The sequence below is a fragment of the Apostichopus japonicus genome, chromosome 20 (assembly GCF_037975245.1).
Source record: "Apostichopus japonicus isolate 1M-3 chromosome 20, ASM3797524v1, whole genome shotgun sequence".
NCBI lineage: Eukaryota > Metazoa > Echinodermata > Holothuroidea > Aspidochirotida > Stichopodidae > Apostichopus > Apostichopus japonicus.
Window position 1 is genome coordinate 35,341,513 of NC_092580.1, and position 17,542 is coordinate 35,359,054.

At 36.1% G+C, this 17,542-nt stretch overlaps 1 protein-coding gene across 2 annotated transcripts in view; it reads left to right on the plus strand.

The window, feature by feature from the left end:
* The window catches only part of LOC139960861 (uncharacterized), a 165,069-nt gene that overhangs the window by 142,006 nt on the left and 5,521 nt on the right, over positions 1–17,542 (plus strand). The window contains exons 34-37 of one of the 2 annotated variants that reach the window (XM_071959499.1): positions 3,896–4,081; positions 6,555–6,738; positions 15,066–15,120; positions 16,880–17,099. In XM_071959499.1, the coding sequence (XP_071815600.1) occupies positions 3,896–4,081; positions 6,555–6,738; positions 15,066–15,120; positions 16,880–17,099 (645 nt within the window). Of the gene's footprint in view, positions 1–3,895; positions 4,082–6,554; positions 6,762–15,065; positions 15,121–16,879; positions 17,100–17,542 lie in introns of those variants that run through there. The other variant, XM_071959500.1, reaches the window with a different exon arrangement.

A 17,542-nucleotide genomic window follows, 5' to 3' on the forward strand; every position in this document is an offset into this window, starting at 1 on the left:
TATAGGCCTATGCTATGCTTGCCAAAAGTCCAGCCTTATGGAGGAAAATATGTGGCACTTCTTCTGAACGCATAACATCACAAAAACCAAATGGGAGCAGTCTAGTCTCACCGCAAAGAAGCTTGCACTAAAATTCTCACCGAATACTGTCACTTATATTGGTAACCATTTGGGTGTCTATCAACACACTAAGTCAATGGTAAAATCAAGCCTAACCATCTGTTTATTGGCTGAAATTGTGTCGCAGTAAGCTCACACTAAAATTCTCCCCGAATATTATTTTATTTTTCTAACCATGTGGTAGCCTAACAACACACTAAGTCAATGGGAAAGTCAAGCCTAATCATTGGTTTATTCGCTGAAATTGTGTCACAGTTAGCTCACACTAAAATTCTCCCTGAATAATGTCTTACATTTCTAACCATGTGGCAGCCTACCAACACACTAAGTCAATGGTAAAGTCAAGCCTAACCATCTGTTTATTCGCTGAAATTGTGTAGCAGTTAGCTCACACTAAAATTCTCGCTGAATAATATCTTATTTTTCTAACCATGTGGCAGCCAAACAACACACTAAGTCAATGGGAAAAACAAGCATAACCATTTGTTTATTCGCTGAAATTGTGTCGCAGTTAGCTGGCACTAAAATTATTCACGGTTTAGAGGAATCTACTATTGTGATGCAGAGATCGACGTAACAGTGGATTGTCTTTGTAATTAGCATACATGTGTGGCGTAGCTAAATTATTGTTTTGCTTGACTTTTGGTATGTCAATATGTATTTTCGGAAGTTCTTGGGGCGCATATTTTTAATGCAATGGCTGATTCACTTTTTCAATCATAGTTACGTACGCTTTCTAGTCACTTCGCCCAACAACCATTTCGCCCAACTGCCATTTCGCCCAACCAGCTTGGTCATTTCGCCCAGCCAGTCTGGTCATTTCGCCCAACCAGCATGGTCATTTCGCCCAACCATCATAGTCATTTCGCCCAACCAGCATGGTCATTTCGCCCAACCGTGTTGGTCATTTCGCCCAACCTTATTTTTACTAATATTCAGTCAGAATAATATTACTTTTTCTATTCCACTAGTTCAATTTGATTTATTTTGGGTTGGGTTACTTCGTAATAGGTAAATAAAAAAGTGAGGTCCGCTCGATATCGATCGGAGTCTGAGCAGTTATTTCGGGTATAATGGGAGGATTACACTACTTTAGGCGTTTACGCATACAATGGAAGTTATATTATTATACAAACACAGGGGAATCGGTCTTCATAAAAACCTATCAAACCTAACCCCTAAAACACTGATCCATCCTACTGACTACTAATTCCCGAACGTTTCCTTATTAAATTGAACAAAATATATAGATAAAACCCATCCGTAATATTGAATTACTATATTTAATCACTGTAACCACTTTATCAATGTAACCACATATGTAATCACATATGTAATCAATTTAACCACGACTTCAAGTTTCCTCAATACTCGGTTCGTATCCCGTAACGTTAACAATTCCCGAACGTTTACTATATCAAACCTAACCCCTAAAACACTGATCCATCCTCAAGATTCCTTAATATTCGGTTCGTATCCTGTAACGGTAAAAATACCCGAACGTTTCCTTTTGAAATATCATATTTAATCAAGGTTGGGCGAAATTACCAGACTGGTTGGGCGAAATGACCAGCCTGGATGGGCGAAATGACCAGGCTGGTTGGGCGAAATGACCAGGCTGGTTGGGCGAAATGACCAGGCTGGTTGGGCGAAATGGTAAGGTTGGGCGAAATGGCAGTTGGGCGAAATGGTTGTTGGGCGAAGTGTCCTGCTTCCTTACGTACAACTCATTGATCAAGGCTTATAATGTACAGGCCCAGTTAAAAGCTATACTTATGAACTTTCGAGAAGCTGATTGTCACGATTGTTGATAAATGACCAAGAAATTTTATTTGTGAGGTTTGATAGTGTGGAAGATTTGCAAGAATTATATAAAGTATCGAATCTCGGACATGTGGTAGGGCGGATTTTGGTGTATTATTAGACAGTTTGCAACATAAACTACAGTTCTACTGACTGTCAAAACCACCAAAGTTTATCCGCTTACTTGGCCAAGTTTGCTCATTGTTTGTGAACAATAAGCAGCTTTGTGTTGTCATGACACTGCTCATTTACTCAGGCTGCCTATCAGCTTATGTTAATGTTATTTATATTATGGCGTTAAGCGGCCATGGAAACAAAAATAGGCCTAACGTTAGTATCAGAAGTTTTTGGAGGCTTTGAATCATCAAATGAGGCAACGTTTAAATGTCCTGAGAGCAGCAATCCGTGGAATCGAACCATGGAAGACCTGTTATACACTACAGTTGACTAGCCAATGTCAGAAAACTGTCAAGGTCAATACTTACATAACGTCTATGCCATTAGGCCTATAGCAACTTATAGCAATGACATCCACAAACAGCAGAAAAAGTTTTCAAGAAATGTCATAATCCAAATGAATGTAAACATTTCATGTCCTGGTTCACACATATTTCCTTCTGATCTAATAGCTTCCCAGTTAAAGCCAAAATTTAACTGTTTCCTTTCTTTAAAACTTTCTTGTTGGAATTGTTCACGTTAGTAGTAAGGACTCAACACTAACATAGTTTAGTACATACAGTTTAAATGTAATAAGTACATACAGTAGTGTAATAAGTACATACAGTTTATTGTAATAAGTACATACAGTATAGTGGAATAAGTACATACAGTTGATTGTAAGAAGTACAGTATAGTGGAATAAGTACATACAGTTTAGTGTAGTCAGTACATACAGTTTTGTTTAATAAGTACATACAGTTAAGTGCAGTTAGTACATACAGTTTAGTTTCTTAAATACATACAGTTTACTTTAATAAGTACATACAGTTTAGTTTAATAAGTACATACAGTTTAGTTTGGTGCACCAGGTCCTTTTGCATTCATTGTATAATATAGCCTATATTGCTGTCATTCTTGTTATATTATTGTCGCATTTACAATGTTTTTGAGACTTAACACTAATGAACTAAGGGGTGCCATTTTGAGACAATTTTGGGTTATTTTCCTAAGGTTTCATTAATTCTAACTTTCTGCAATGCATATTTATTGTTTATTTGGTTTATTGCAGGATAATGCACTCAGAGGGGTATATTGCTCGATGCACTCAGCCTACAGTCTTGTGCACCACTTGTGTCATTATTCCAGGCGCGTAGCGAAGGGGGCGACCGCCCCCCCCCCCGGAGCATATTGTTTTAATTTTTTTTATAATATCGCTATAATTTCAAAATAAAAAAGCTAAGATGCAACTTACAAGGCCTGGGAAGTGCCATTTCCAGCGATCTGAGAGGCATTTTCGGCCAAAATTTTCTTGTCCGCTTCGCGCCAACTCATGCTGGCGCTAGGCTTAGATAGTTTGCCTACAGACTTCGCCCCTTCCTTGACAAATTCCTCGCTACGCCCCTGCATTATCCTGTGATAAACGCATGGTAGACTGTTGATTAACCCCTAATTCATGTTAGCCTTTTCTTTGAACTTTCATTTCAAACAGTGATATAACCAAAGAAACTTTCATGCATGAGAAACAGATACAACTGGAATGTAAAAAATTGTGGTTTCGGCTCTTGACTTTCGAATTTTCATACACCATTTTAGTAAACAGTCCAAAATATTAACTGTCCGCTATGTCTGTAATAGACTTAAAAATTCATCTTCTTTGGTCAAGTGGTGGTCCTGTTACAGGTGGACGAGGTTGTTCTTGTTCTTGTGATAATTGTAGCAATGTGCTGAAAAGTTTTGTGTGACTTGCCCCTTCAAAAGACATTGTAGCAGAAATAGTTGCATTGTAAGTTTTTCTTTTTTTGTTTGGTTTCAGGATGTTTCTAATCTTCAAGAAACTAAGCAGCTTTTGATCAGTCAGAAGTTGGAATTGCAATCACAACTAAGTGAGAAAGAAACAGACATAAGCAAGATCACTGCAGAACTGGAAGAAACAAAAGAAGTTGCCAAGAAGGTTCAGAACATGTTGCGAGAAGAAACTGCTGCCCTACAAAACAAAGTGGTATGTTGAAATTAATGTAGGTTCCCTTTACTGTGTGAAGTTAAATATTGCTCACACCCAACAAGAAATAGTTGTTGCTGTTTTTCTTTTAATGTTCAATACTTGTACTACATCACACACAACAAGAAATTGTTGTTGCTTTGTGTAATGTTATTGTTGTCAAAATAACAAGATTTTTTTTTATCTATTTTACATACAGTGACTAGATTTAAACAAATACATAACAGGATTTCTGAGAGTCATACATGTCAGCGAATCAATGGTGGGCTGGTGGCGGTTGAAAACAGATATATGGTGGGAAACTGAGATTAGGATATATGACAGGGCACAATTCAATGTGATCTGCAATATTGTTTTACTAAAATTTAAGTTGTCAAAATCTTTGTTTAGTGGAAAACCATTATTAACAAAAAAAAAGGCAATATCTCCTTCCATCCTCAAGATATATGCAATATTGTGATTTAAGGTGTTGTATTCAAAAGTTATTCTGAAGTTTATGCAGCTTTCAACACTGCATTGTCGCACAATAGGGTGGTACCCAATGGAAGTGTGCAAGCTCTCTTTTGCTGAGTAGCTCAAGTGGTAAATACAGAGACTCGGGCATACTTGGCAGTGTGTGTGCTCAAGTGTGACTCATTATCAAGTTGTTCCTATACTCATTATGCAACGATCACACAGCAACGATTGAGGTACGTTGATGTGAGGCTTCCCTTAACCAAATGAAGCATGTGGGCAACTGTCAACTTGTACTGGATATTATCTCAAATCAGCCCATGACAAACTTGTTTGTCTTTGTGACTGACAAGTAGTGTGCAATTTAATGCTTCATTTCATATTAAAATGACCCAAGCTAGCATGATCAACCATTACAAATGCCAATCCAAAAGTGGAAAATAAATTATGGATTAATTAGTTAGAGATGTGAACAACAATTTTCATTCTGTAATCCTCTTTACTTATTTTTTAGCAGAAATACCCCACATTCAAAAGTAAACAAATCATCTCAGAACACATTATAAACTAGAATCAATGACAAGATAGCTGTTCATGTTGATTGATTAGTGCTGCATTGACAGGCATTTGCCCTAGCAAAAAAAAATTTGAGCCCTATTTCCCCCATTAGGGTGAAGTTATCAAGTTTATAAAGAAAGGCCATGCAGAATTTTTTTTGTTTTAACACTTATGTAAGGTTACAGAATGTCAACCAGTTCTCAACATCTATCCTACTGTTATAGAGAGTAATGAATTTTACATGATAAGAATGTGTGAAGCTCAATGGGCCACACTTTTATGTCAGGGTGAAAAAATGACCGGTCCAGGCTTACATGACCAAATACATGCAAAACTGCCACAATGACTTTATTTTGTCAAGAAATCAATTTGTAAATGTAAATCAATCATATTTTCTGGACAGCAATTTCTCAAGGGGTACCACTTCCAAAAGGACCACAGTGTTTTAATCCAGAAGGAAGGTGGGGAGGAAGGTCTTCCAGTGAGATAGGGAAGTAGGAATTGGCATAAGCCCTGTCAAGATGATGGATGATCACTGTTTGTACCCTCATGTAGCTTGAGGTTCCCTATTGAAATCCTCAGTTAGCCAAAGACCAAGTTATTTACCTTTGAAGGTCAAATCCAGCAAGGCCATGCCGGGTCAGTTGAACAGTGTACTAAAAACAGCTTGAAAACATTACTACAACTTGCAACAAAATTTGTACTAATTTGAATGATGTAATTCATCCTTGATAAGAATTTTTTTAAGAAAACTGTTCTGTTGAAACAAGAAAGCATGTAGGCTACTTGCAAATGTTTGTGAAACTACAGAGACCTATCCTACCATACTTTTTGTATAGAGTAGTACTAGCCTAGTCTATTTTGTGTTTGAAAATCTTTCGCCAGAATAAGGTAAATAATCAAGAGATGCACTAAATATGATTACTAAACTTATAGCTTCCCAAAATTGTGGTGCATTAATTGATTCTTAAGTTTTGTTGTAAGTTTTTTATTCTTAAATTATAGATTTGGAATTTGAGGTTTCTCTTTGTTAGAATATTCAAAGTTTTGTGTAAAGTTTCTACCAATAATTTAGTGGTTCCAGCATGCATTAATTCCTCAAAACCCACATGAAACGTTTCATTTGGGTGAATCCTGTACTACACATATTGTTTGTCATTGCAATTTAACTCGCGCTCCTCAGAGATTTGTTGAGTGAACAGAAAATTAACCAATCATAAGTCACATCTATGTAATGTTCATTTTATTTTGTGTAGTTCTATCACATTAACAGCAGTTCTGACTTTGAGGAGAGAGATACATTTTGGGTGGAAAAGATCCAACAGGCCAACCTTAAGTAGTTTTGAAAGTTTGAACAGTGATGAAAACTTTAAATTTATGTCAGTAATTTACATTTAATGTTCTCATACAAGACTGTTGGCTTTCTGTTTAGTACAATGTTGCCTTTTGTCCCCTTTCACAGTCAACAGAAATGAAGGCACGAACAGAAGTTGAACGATTAAAGGAAGAAATAGAGCAGCGAAACAATTTACAAATGAGTGCGCTTAACTCCAATCTATCAACATTACGTGAAGAACTTATCCAATCAGAGAACAGGAGTAAAGAGCTTGAGGCAAACATTGACAATCTAAAGGGAGAAATACATGGTGAGTAATTCAAGCAATTTACAAATGAATGCGCTTAACTCCAATCTATCAACATTACGTGAAGAACTTATCCAATCAGAGAACAGGAGTAAAGAGCTTGAGGCAAACATTGACAATCTAAAGGGAGAAATACATGGTGAGTAATTCAAGCAATTTACAAATGAATGCGCTTAACTCCAATCTATCAACATTACGTGAAGAACTTATCCAATCAGAGAACAGGAGTAAAGAGCTTGAGGCAAACATTGACAATCTAAAGAGAGAAATACATGGTGAGTAAGTCAAGCAATTTACAAATGAATGCGCTAAACTCCAATCTATCAACATTACATGAAGAACTTATCCAATCAGAGAACAGGAGTAAAGAGCTTGAGGCAAACATTGACAATCTAAAGGGAGAAATACATGGTGAGTAATTCAAGCAATTTACAAGTGAGTGCGCTAAACTCCAATCTATCAACATTACATGAAGAACTTATCCAATCAGAGAACAGGAGTAAAGAGCTTGAGGCAAACATTGACAATCTAAAGGGAGAAATACATGGTGAGTAATTCAAGCAATTTACAAATGAATGCGCTAAACTCCAATCTATCAACATTACGTGAAGAACTTATCCAATCAGAGAACAGGAGTAAAGAGCTTGAGGCAAACATTGACAATCTAAAGGGAGAAATACATGGTGAGTAATTCAAGCAATTTACAAATGAGTGCACTTAACTCCAATCTATCAACATTACGTGAAGAACTTATCCAATCAGAGAACAGGAGTAAAGAGCTTGAGGCAAACATTGACAATCTAAAGAGAGAAATACATGGTGAGTAATTCAAGCAATTTACAAATGAATGCGCTAAACTCCAATCTATCAACATTACGTGAAGAACTTATCCAATCAGAGAACAGGAGTAAAGAGCTTGAGGCAAACATTGACAATCTAAAGGGAGAAATACATGGTGAGTAATTCAAGCAATTTACAAATGAATGCGCTAAACTCCAATCTATCAACATTACGTGAAGAACTTATCCAATCAGAGAACAGGAGTAAAGAGCTTGAGGCAAACATTGACAATCTAAAGGGAGAAATACATGGTGAGTAATTCAAGCAATTTACAAATGAGTGCACTTAACTCCAATCTATCAACATTACGTGAAGAACTTATCCAATCAGAGAACAGGAGTAAAGAGCTTGAGGCAAACATTGACAATCTAAAGGGAGAAATACATGGTGAGTAATTCAAGCAATTTACAAATGAATGCGCTAAACTCCAATCTATCAACATTACGTGAAGAACTTATCCAATCAGAGAACAGGAGTAAAGAGCTTGAGGCAAACATTGACAATCTAAAGGGAGAAATACATGGTGAGTAATTCAAGCAATTTACAAATGAATGCACTTAACTCCAATCTATCAACATTACGTGAAGAACTTATCCAATCAGAGAACAGGACTAAAGAGCTTGAGGCAAACATTGACAATCTAAAGGGAGAAATACATGGTGAGTAATTCAAGCAATTTACAAATGAGTGCACTTAACTCCAATCTATCAACATTACGTGAAGAACTTATCCAATCAGAGAACAGGAGTAAAGAGCTTGAGGCAAACATTGACAATCTAAAGGGAGAAATACATGGTGAGTAATTCAAGCAATTTACAAATGAATGCACTTAACTCCAATCTATAAACATTACATGAAGAACTTATCCAATCAGAGAACAGGAGTAAAGAGCTTGAGGCAAACATTGACAATCTAAAGGGAGAAATACATGGTGAGTAATTCAAGCAATTTACAAATGAATGCGCTAAACTCCAATCTATCAACATTACATGAAGAACTTATCCAATCAGAGAACAGGACTAAAGAGCTTGAGGCAAACATTGACAATCTAAAGGGAGAAATACATGGTGAATAATTCAAGCAAATCTACAAATGAATGCCCTAAACTCCAATCTATCAACATTACATGAAGAACTTATCCAATCAGAGAACAGGAGTAAAGAGCTTGAGGCAAACATTGACAATCTAAAGGGAGAAATACATGGTGAGTAATTCAAGCAATTTACAAATGAGTGCGCTAAGCTTCAATCTATCAACATTACATGAAGAACTATCCAATCAGAGAACAGGACTAAAGAGCTTGAGGCAAACATTGACAATCTAAAGGGAGAAATACATGGTGAGTAATTCAAGCAATTTACAAATAAATGCGCTAAACTCCAATCTATCAACATTACGTGAAGAACTTATCCAATCAGAGAACAGGACTAAAGAGCTTGAGGCAAACATTGACAATCTAAAGGGAGAAATACATGGTGAATAATTCAAGCAAATCTACAAATGAATGCCCTAAACTCCAATCTATCAACATTACATGAAGAACTTATCCAATCAGAGAACAGGAGTAAAGAGCTTGAGGCAAACATTGACAATCTAAAGGGAGAAATACATGGTGAGTAATTCAAGCAATTTACAAATGGATGCGCTAAACTCCAATCTATCAACATTACATGAAGAACTTATCCAATCAGAGAACAGGACTAAAGAGCTTGAGGCAAACATTGACAATCTAAAGGGAGAAATACATGGTGAATAATTCAAGCAAATCTACAAATGAATGCCCTAAACTCCAATCTATCAACATTACATGAAGAACTTATCCAATCAGAGAACAGGACTAAAGAGCTTGAGGCAAACATTGACAATCTAAAGGGAGAAATACATGGTGAGTAATTCAAGCAATTTACAAATGGATGCGCTAAACTCCAATCTATCAACATTACATGAAGAACTTATCCAATCAGAGAACAGGACTAAAGAGCTTGAGGCAAACATTGACAATCTAAAGGGAGAAATACATGGTGAATAATTCAAGCAAATCTACAAATGAATGCCCTAAACTCCAATCTATCAACATTACATGAAGAACTTATCCAATCAGAGAACAGGAGTAAAGAGCTTGAGGCAAACATTGACAATCTAAAGGGAGAAATACATGGTGAGTAATTCAAGCAATTTACAAATGAGTGCGCTAAGCTTCAATCTATCAACATTACATGAAGAACTTATCCAATCAGAGAACAGGACTAAAGAGCTTGAGGCAAACATTGACAATCTAAAGGGAGAAATACATGGTGAGTAATTCAAGCAATTTACAAATAAATGCGCTAAACTCCAATCTATCAACATTACGTGAAGAACTTATCCAATCAGAGAACAGGACTAAAGAGCTTGAGGCAAACATTGACAATCTAAAGGGAGAAATACATGGTGAATAATTCAAGCAAATCTACAAATGAATGCCCTAAACTCCAATCTATCAACATTACATGAAGAACTTATCCAATCAGAGAACAGGAGTAAAGAGCTTGAGGCAAACATTGACAATCTAAAGGGAGAAATACATGGTGAGTAATTCAAGCAATTTACAAATGGATGCGCTAAACTCCAATCTATCAACATTACATGAAGAACTTATCCAATCAGAGAACAGGACTAAAGAGCTTGAGGCAAACATTGACAATCTAAAGGGAGAAATACATGGTGAATAATTCAAGCAAATCTACAAATGAATGCCCTAAACTCCAATCTATCAACATTACATGAAGAACTTATCCAATCAGAGAACAGGAGTAAAGAGCTTGAGGCAAACATTGACAATCTAAAGGGAGAAATACATGGTGAGTAATTCAAGCAATTTACAAATGGATGCGCTAAACTCCAATCTATCAACATTACATGAAGAACTTATCCAATCAGAGAACAGGACTAAAGAGCTTGAGGCAAACATTGACAATCTAAAGGGAGAAATACATGGTGAATAATTCAAGCAAATCTACAAATGAATGCCCTAAACTCCAATCTATCAACATTACATGAAGAACTTATCCAATCAGAGAACAGGAGTAAAGAGCTTGAGGCAAACATTGACAATCTAAAGGGAGAAATACATGGTGAGTAATTCAAGCAATTTACAAATGAATGCGCTAAACTCCAATCTATCAACATTACGTGAAGAACTTATCCAATCAGAGAACAGGAGTAAAGAGCTTGAGGCAAACATTGACAATCTAAAGGGAGAAATACATGGTGAGTAATTCAAGCAATTTACAAATGAATGCGCTAAACTCCAATCTATCAACATTACGTGAAGAACTTATCCAATCAGAGAACAGGACTAAAGAGCTTGAGGCAAACATTGACAATCTAAAGGGAGAAATACATGGTGAATAATTCAAGCAAATCTACAAATGAATGCGCTAAACTCCAATCTATCAACATTACATGAAGAACTTATCCAATCAGAGAACAGGAGTAAAGAGCTTGAGGCAAACATTGACAATCAAAAGGGAGAAATACATGGTGAGTAATTCAAGCAATTTACAAATGAATGCGCTAAACTCCAATCTATCAACATTACATGAAGAACTTATCCAATCAGAGAACAGGAGTAAAGAGCTTGAGGCAAACATTGACAATCAAAAGGGAGAAATACATGGTGAGTAATTCAAGCAATTTACAAATGAATGCGCTAAACTCCAATCTATCAACATTACATGAAGAACTTATCCAATCAGAGAACAGGAGTAAAGAGCTTGAGGCAAACATTGACAATCTAAAGGGAGAAATACATGGTGAGTAATTCAAGCAATTTACAAATGAATGCGCTAAACTCCAATCTATCAACATTACATGAAGAACTTATCCAATCAGAGAACAGGAGTAAAGAGCTTGAGGCAAACATTGACAATCTAAAGGGAGAAATACATGGTGAGTAATTCAAGCAATTTACAAATGAGTGCACTAAACTCCAATCTATCAACATTACATGAAGAACTTATCCAATCAGAGAACAGGACTAAAGAGCTTGAGGCAAACATTGACAATCTAAAGGGAGAAATACATGGTGAGTAATTCAAGCAATTTACAAATAAATGCGCTAAACTCCAATCTATCAACATTACGTGAAGAACTTATCCAATCAGAGAACAGGACTAAAGAGCTTGAGGCAAACATTGACAATCTAAAGGGAGAAATACATGGTGAGTAATTCAAGCAATTTACAAATGAATGCGCTAAACTCCAATCTATCAACATTACATGAAGAACTTATTCAATCAGAGAACAGGACTAAAGAGCTTGAGGCAAACATTGACAATCTAAAGGTAGAAATACATGGTGAGTAATTCAAGCAATTTACAAATGAGTGCGCTAAACTCCAATCTATCAACATTACATGAAGAACTTATCCAATCAGAGAACAGGACTAAAGAGCTTGAGGCAAACATTGACAATCAAAAGGGAGAAATACATGGTGAGTAATTCAAGCAATTTACAAATGAATGCGCTAAACTCCAATCTATCAACATTACATGAAGAACTTATCCAATCAGAGAACAGGAGTAAAGAGCTTGAGGCAAACATTGACAATCTAAAGGGAGAAATACATGGTGAGTAATTCAAGCAATTTACAAATGAATGCGCTAAACTCCAATCTATCAACATTACATGAAGTGCTTATCCAATCAGAGAACAGGAGTAAAGAGCTTGAGGCAAACATTGACAATCTAAAGGGAGAAATACATGGTGAGTAATTCAAGCAATTTACAAATGAATGCGCTAAACTCCAATCTATCAACATTACATGAAGAGCTTATCCAATCAGAGAACAGGAGTAAAGAGCTTGAGGCAAACATTGACAATCTAAAGAGAGAAATACATGGTGAGTAAGTCAAGCAATTTACAAATGAATGCGCTAAACTCCAATCTATCAACATTACATGAAGAACTTATCCAATCAGAGAACAGGAGTAAAGAGCTTGAGGCAAACATTGACAATCTAAAGGGAGAAATACATGGTGAGTAATTCAAGCAATTTACAAATGAATGCGCTAAACTCCAATCTATCAACATTACATGAAGAGCTTATCCAATCAGAGAACAGGAGTAAAGAGCTTGAGGCAAACATTGACAATCTAAAGAGAGAAATACATGGTGAGTAAGTCAAGCAATTTACAAATGAATGCGCTAAACTCCAATCTATCAACATTACATGAAGAACTTATCCAATCAGAGAACAGGAGTAAAGAGCTTGAGGCAAACATTGACAATCTAAAGGGAGAAATACATGGTGAGTAATTCAAGCAATTTACAAGTGAGTGCGCTAAACTCCAATCTATCAACATTACATGAAGAACTTATCCAATCAGAGAACAGGAGTAAAGAGCTTGAGGCAAACATTGACAATCTAAAGGGAGAAATACATGGTGAGTAATTCAAGCAATTTACAAATGAATGCGCTAAACTCCAATCTATCAACATTACATGAAGAGCTTATCCAATCAGAGAACAGGAGTAAAGAGCTTGAGGCAAACATTGACAATCTAAAGGGAGAAATACATGGTGAGTAATTCAAGCAATTTACAAATGAATGCGCTAAACTCCAATCTATCAACATTACATGAAGAGCTTATCCAATCAGAGAACAGGAGTAAAGAGCTTGAGGCAAACATTGACAATCTAAAGGGAGAAATACATGGTGAGTAATTCAAGCAATTTACAAATGAATGCGCTAAACTCCAATCTATCAACATTACATGAAGAGCTTATCCAATCAGAGAACAGGAGTAAAGAGCTTGAGGAAAACATTGACAATCTAAAGAGAGAAATACATGGTGAGTAATTCAAGCAATTTACAAATAAATGCGCTAAACTCCAATCTATCAACATTACATGAAGAACTTATCCAATCAGAGAACAGGAGTAAAGAGCTTGAGGCAAACATTGACAATCTAAAGGGAGAAATACATGGTGAGTAATTCAAGCAATTTACAAATGAGTGCGCTAAACTCCAATCTATCAACATTACATGAAGAACTTATCCAATCAGAGAACAGGAGTAAAGAGCTTGAGGCAAACATTGACAATTTAAAGGGAGAAATACATCGTGAGTTATTCAAGCAATGTAGTTAATTACATGCTCAGTCAAAGCAGTGTATGTACAGTTATTGCTATTATATTATTACATGGCAAGTTTGCCTAATGTTTGAACATTACTTGCAATTAAAGAACATTAGTAATTTAAAGGAGTGTACATTTGGATATTCATTGCTATACTACTACAGTAGTGGTACTTAAGAGATACCTGGTGAGTCAAAGCAATACTTTGGCATTTTTTACAATCAAAGAAATACATGGTTAGTTAATGGTAGTTGATGCTGAAGACTCCATGACACCCCATTGTAGCTATATTCTTCTTTAAGAGGTTCAATCTCATATAATTTTTACATGGCATGAACTTGAATGTCATTTGCTGATAGAGACCTGGAAAATTATTCATTATTTGACTTTTAATATATCCCAAACCAAGACAGTGTACCTTGATTCAATCATCTCTCTTGTAAGGGGCATTGTTCTTTTGTTTGCTGACCAAAATCCATGAAACAAGTTAATCTACCATGATGCAATCATGACAGCCCATCCTTTAAGGGCTTGTACTGTAATTTACTAGCAAGACACTCCAAACTAATCTACCATGATTCAGTCATGGCAGCCCATCCTGTAAGGGGCATTTTGACTGGCAAGATAACTCAAGCCAAGTTAATCAGTCATGGCAGCCAATCATGTAAGGGGCATTGCACTATAATTGACCGGCAAGATAGCTCACACCAAGTTAGTCAGTCATGGCAGCCAATTCTGTAAGGGGCATTGCACTATAATTGACCGGCAATATAACTCAAACCAAGTTAATCTATCATGATTCAGTGATGGCAGCCCATCCTGTAAGAGGCATTTTTACTGCCAAGATAACTCAAATCAAGTACATCAGTCATGGCATCCAATTCTGTAAGGGGCATTGCACTATAATTGACTGGTAAGGTAACTAAATTTTAGTGTGCTACTAAGCTTTTAAGAGTACATTTTTGCTGGTTCAGACCATCCAGATTGCTCCAAAGTATTGGTAGGTTATAAAGGGGAGGGGATTGATATGTTGTAGATGTTTGTAGACATGTGTAAATTGAGTGTGCCTTTGCCCCTATTTTGAATTCTGCATATCAACCTGTGTAGTTTAATTACTAGTTCTGAAAGAACAGGACTAAGCAAGTAACAAAATTGATTTGATATGGTACATGTAAAGTTCCTGTATGTTTTGTTTCAGCAGAAACTAACATTAAAATATAAGTTTGATTGTCTTGATATATGTACTATATTATCCTTCCTTTAAATATCTTATACATGTAATAAGGAGTTAAAGAAGATGTAAATTCATTAGAGTGTAAGTTAAGAGCCTGTCTTAGTCTTGCAGTTATGATCTTCTCTCCCTCTCATAGTGCTGGAGGCATCCATCCAGAACAGCCAAGACGAAAGGAGGGCTTTACTTGAAAGGTATGTACCATTGTGTCCTGTTCTATAGTCGCTGTTGAGTTGAATTTTGAGTATGTTCAATGTTTTCTTGCCAAGTCATCTGAAGTTGAGTAACAGGGGACATGGACATCAAAAAAGGAGTTAAGTCCCAAGTTAAAATAATTATGTAACTTCAGGTCACACCATGCTCTTGATTTGAGTTTCACATGATTGAGAGGTTCCCATTGGTAGGCTAATTTTATGTAGGAATCCCTATGGCTTCCTCTGCACTGTTAAGGTTTACTAGTGCACCATGAAAGTACAGTACCTTTGCAGTGGCTAAGATTATCTGTGAACTGTTTTTTTTTTAACCATTGCACTGTAAAACTATCTTAATTTCCTCCCTTATAATCATCCTTGTCTTTGTTTTATGCAGTTTGGGTTAGTATAATCATGTTTGTGTAATCATGTTTAACTTTTGTTAACATGTAATCATCTCCATCATCAGATGTTTATATTGTCCTATCCATGAATCATTTGTAGCTGTTATCTTAGTTTTATGTTTGAGTTGAATTTTGAGTATGTTCAATGTTTTCTTGCCAAGTCATCTGAAGTTGAGTAGCAGGGGACATGGACATCAAAGAAGGAGTTTAGTCCCAAGTTAAAATAATTATGTAACTTCAGGTCACACCATGCTCTTGATTTGAGTTCCACATGATTGAGAGGTTCCCATTGGTAGGCTAATTTTATGTAGGAATCCCAATGGCTTCCTCTGCACTGTTAAGGTTTACTAGTGCACCATGAAAGTACCTTTGCAGTGGCTATGATTACCTGTGCACTGCTAAGGTTTACAAGTGCATTGTAAAACTACCTTTTCTGTGAATGAGATCACCTGTGAACTGTTGTTTTACTCGTGCACTGTTAAACTACCTTTGCAGTGGCTAAGATTACCTGTGAACTGTTAAGGTTTACAAGTGCACTGTAAAACTACCTTTTCTGTGAATGAGATCACCTGTGAACTGTTGTTTTACTTGTGTACTGTTAAACTACCTTTGCAGGGCTAAGATTACCTGTGAACTGTTAAGGTTTACAAGTGCACTGTAAAACTACCTTTTATGTGAATGAGATCACCTGTGAACTGTTGTTTTACTCGTGCACTGTTAAACTACCTTTGCAGTGGCTAAGATTACCTGTGAACTGTTAAGGTTTACAAGTGCACTGTAAAACTACCTTTTATGTGAATGAGATCACCTGTGAACTGTTGTTTTACTCGTGCACTGTTAAACTACCTTTGCAGTGGCTAAGATTATCTGTGAACTGTTTTTTTAACCATTGCACTGTATAACTATCTTAATTTCCTCCCTTATAATCATCCTTGTCTTTGTTTTATTCAGTTAGGGTTAGTATAATCATGTTTGTGTAATCATGTTTAACTTTTGTTAACATGTAATCATCTCCATCATCAGATGTTTATATTGTCCTATCCATGAATCATTTGTAGCTGTTATCTTAGTTTTATGTTTTTTTCTCAAAAATGTTGATTGATTTCTTCAACATCATGTGTTTGTTTTGTGTTTGCTTTGCCTTAGTAAGTTCCATTATCATGGTTTTAATGATAAGATTAGTACTATGTGCATAAGAATTCTTACTTTATAGTAAACTTGATATTTGTATTCAATCATTGCTTGTTACTTACTCATTGTTCAATCCTGTGGCCATAAAGGAGAGGAAAGAGAAAGGCCATACCAATTAAATATTTTTTTTCACTTCAAAGTGTTTCCACCATCTCATTTGACCTCAGGTGCTTAAAGAGTGAAAATGAAGTTGAGAAACTTCAGACAAAAACAAGTGAAATGAGACTCAAGTTAGAAGATTCCCAAGCTGCAATGCATGAGCTTGGAAGAGAAAACCAAAGTCTTCAGATTGCTCAGACTAAAACTATGAGCAGACAGTGGGTGAAAGACGAAGATGTCGATAACTGCATGGCTTGCCAGAAAGCCTTCTCCATCTCTGTGAGAAAAGTAAGCAAAACAGTTGTCTACTTTTTGTAACCTAGTGTACACTTTTCCTTTCTTAGTTCATTGTCAGAAGCAGCGAAAAGGTTTAAGTGTTACAGGATTGTTATTTTTTTGCTTTTAATGTGTAGAAACACCAGTACATGTTTGTTCACAAGTGGTCTTGTGAAATAGAACATTATATATCAAATAATAAATAAAATGCACATTTTCAAATAGTTTCCTTTTGATGTTCTCACATATTCCCTATGTTACCATAACACTATTATCATATACTTTGTACTCCAAGAAAGTCATTTGTTTATATAGATCCACAACAAATTCACAGCCGATGTATCATGTGTAAGGATAGGTAAACTAGGTTTTGATCTGTTGACACCTTGGTAAGTTGTAAGTTCCAAACACCCCATGGAAGATAACACTAATATCACCATATCTCTCATATCGCA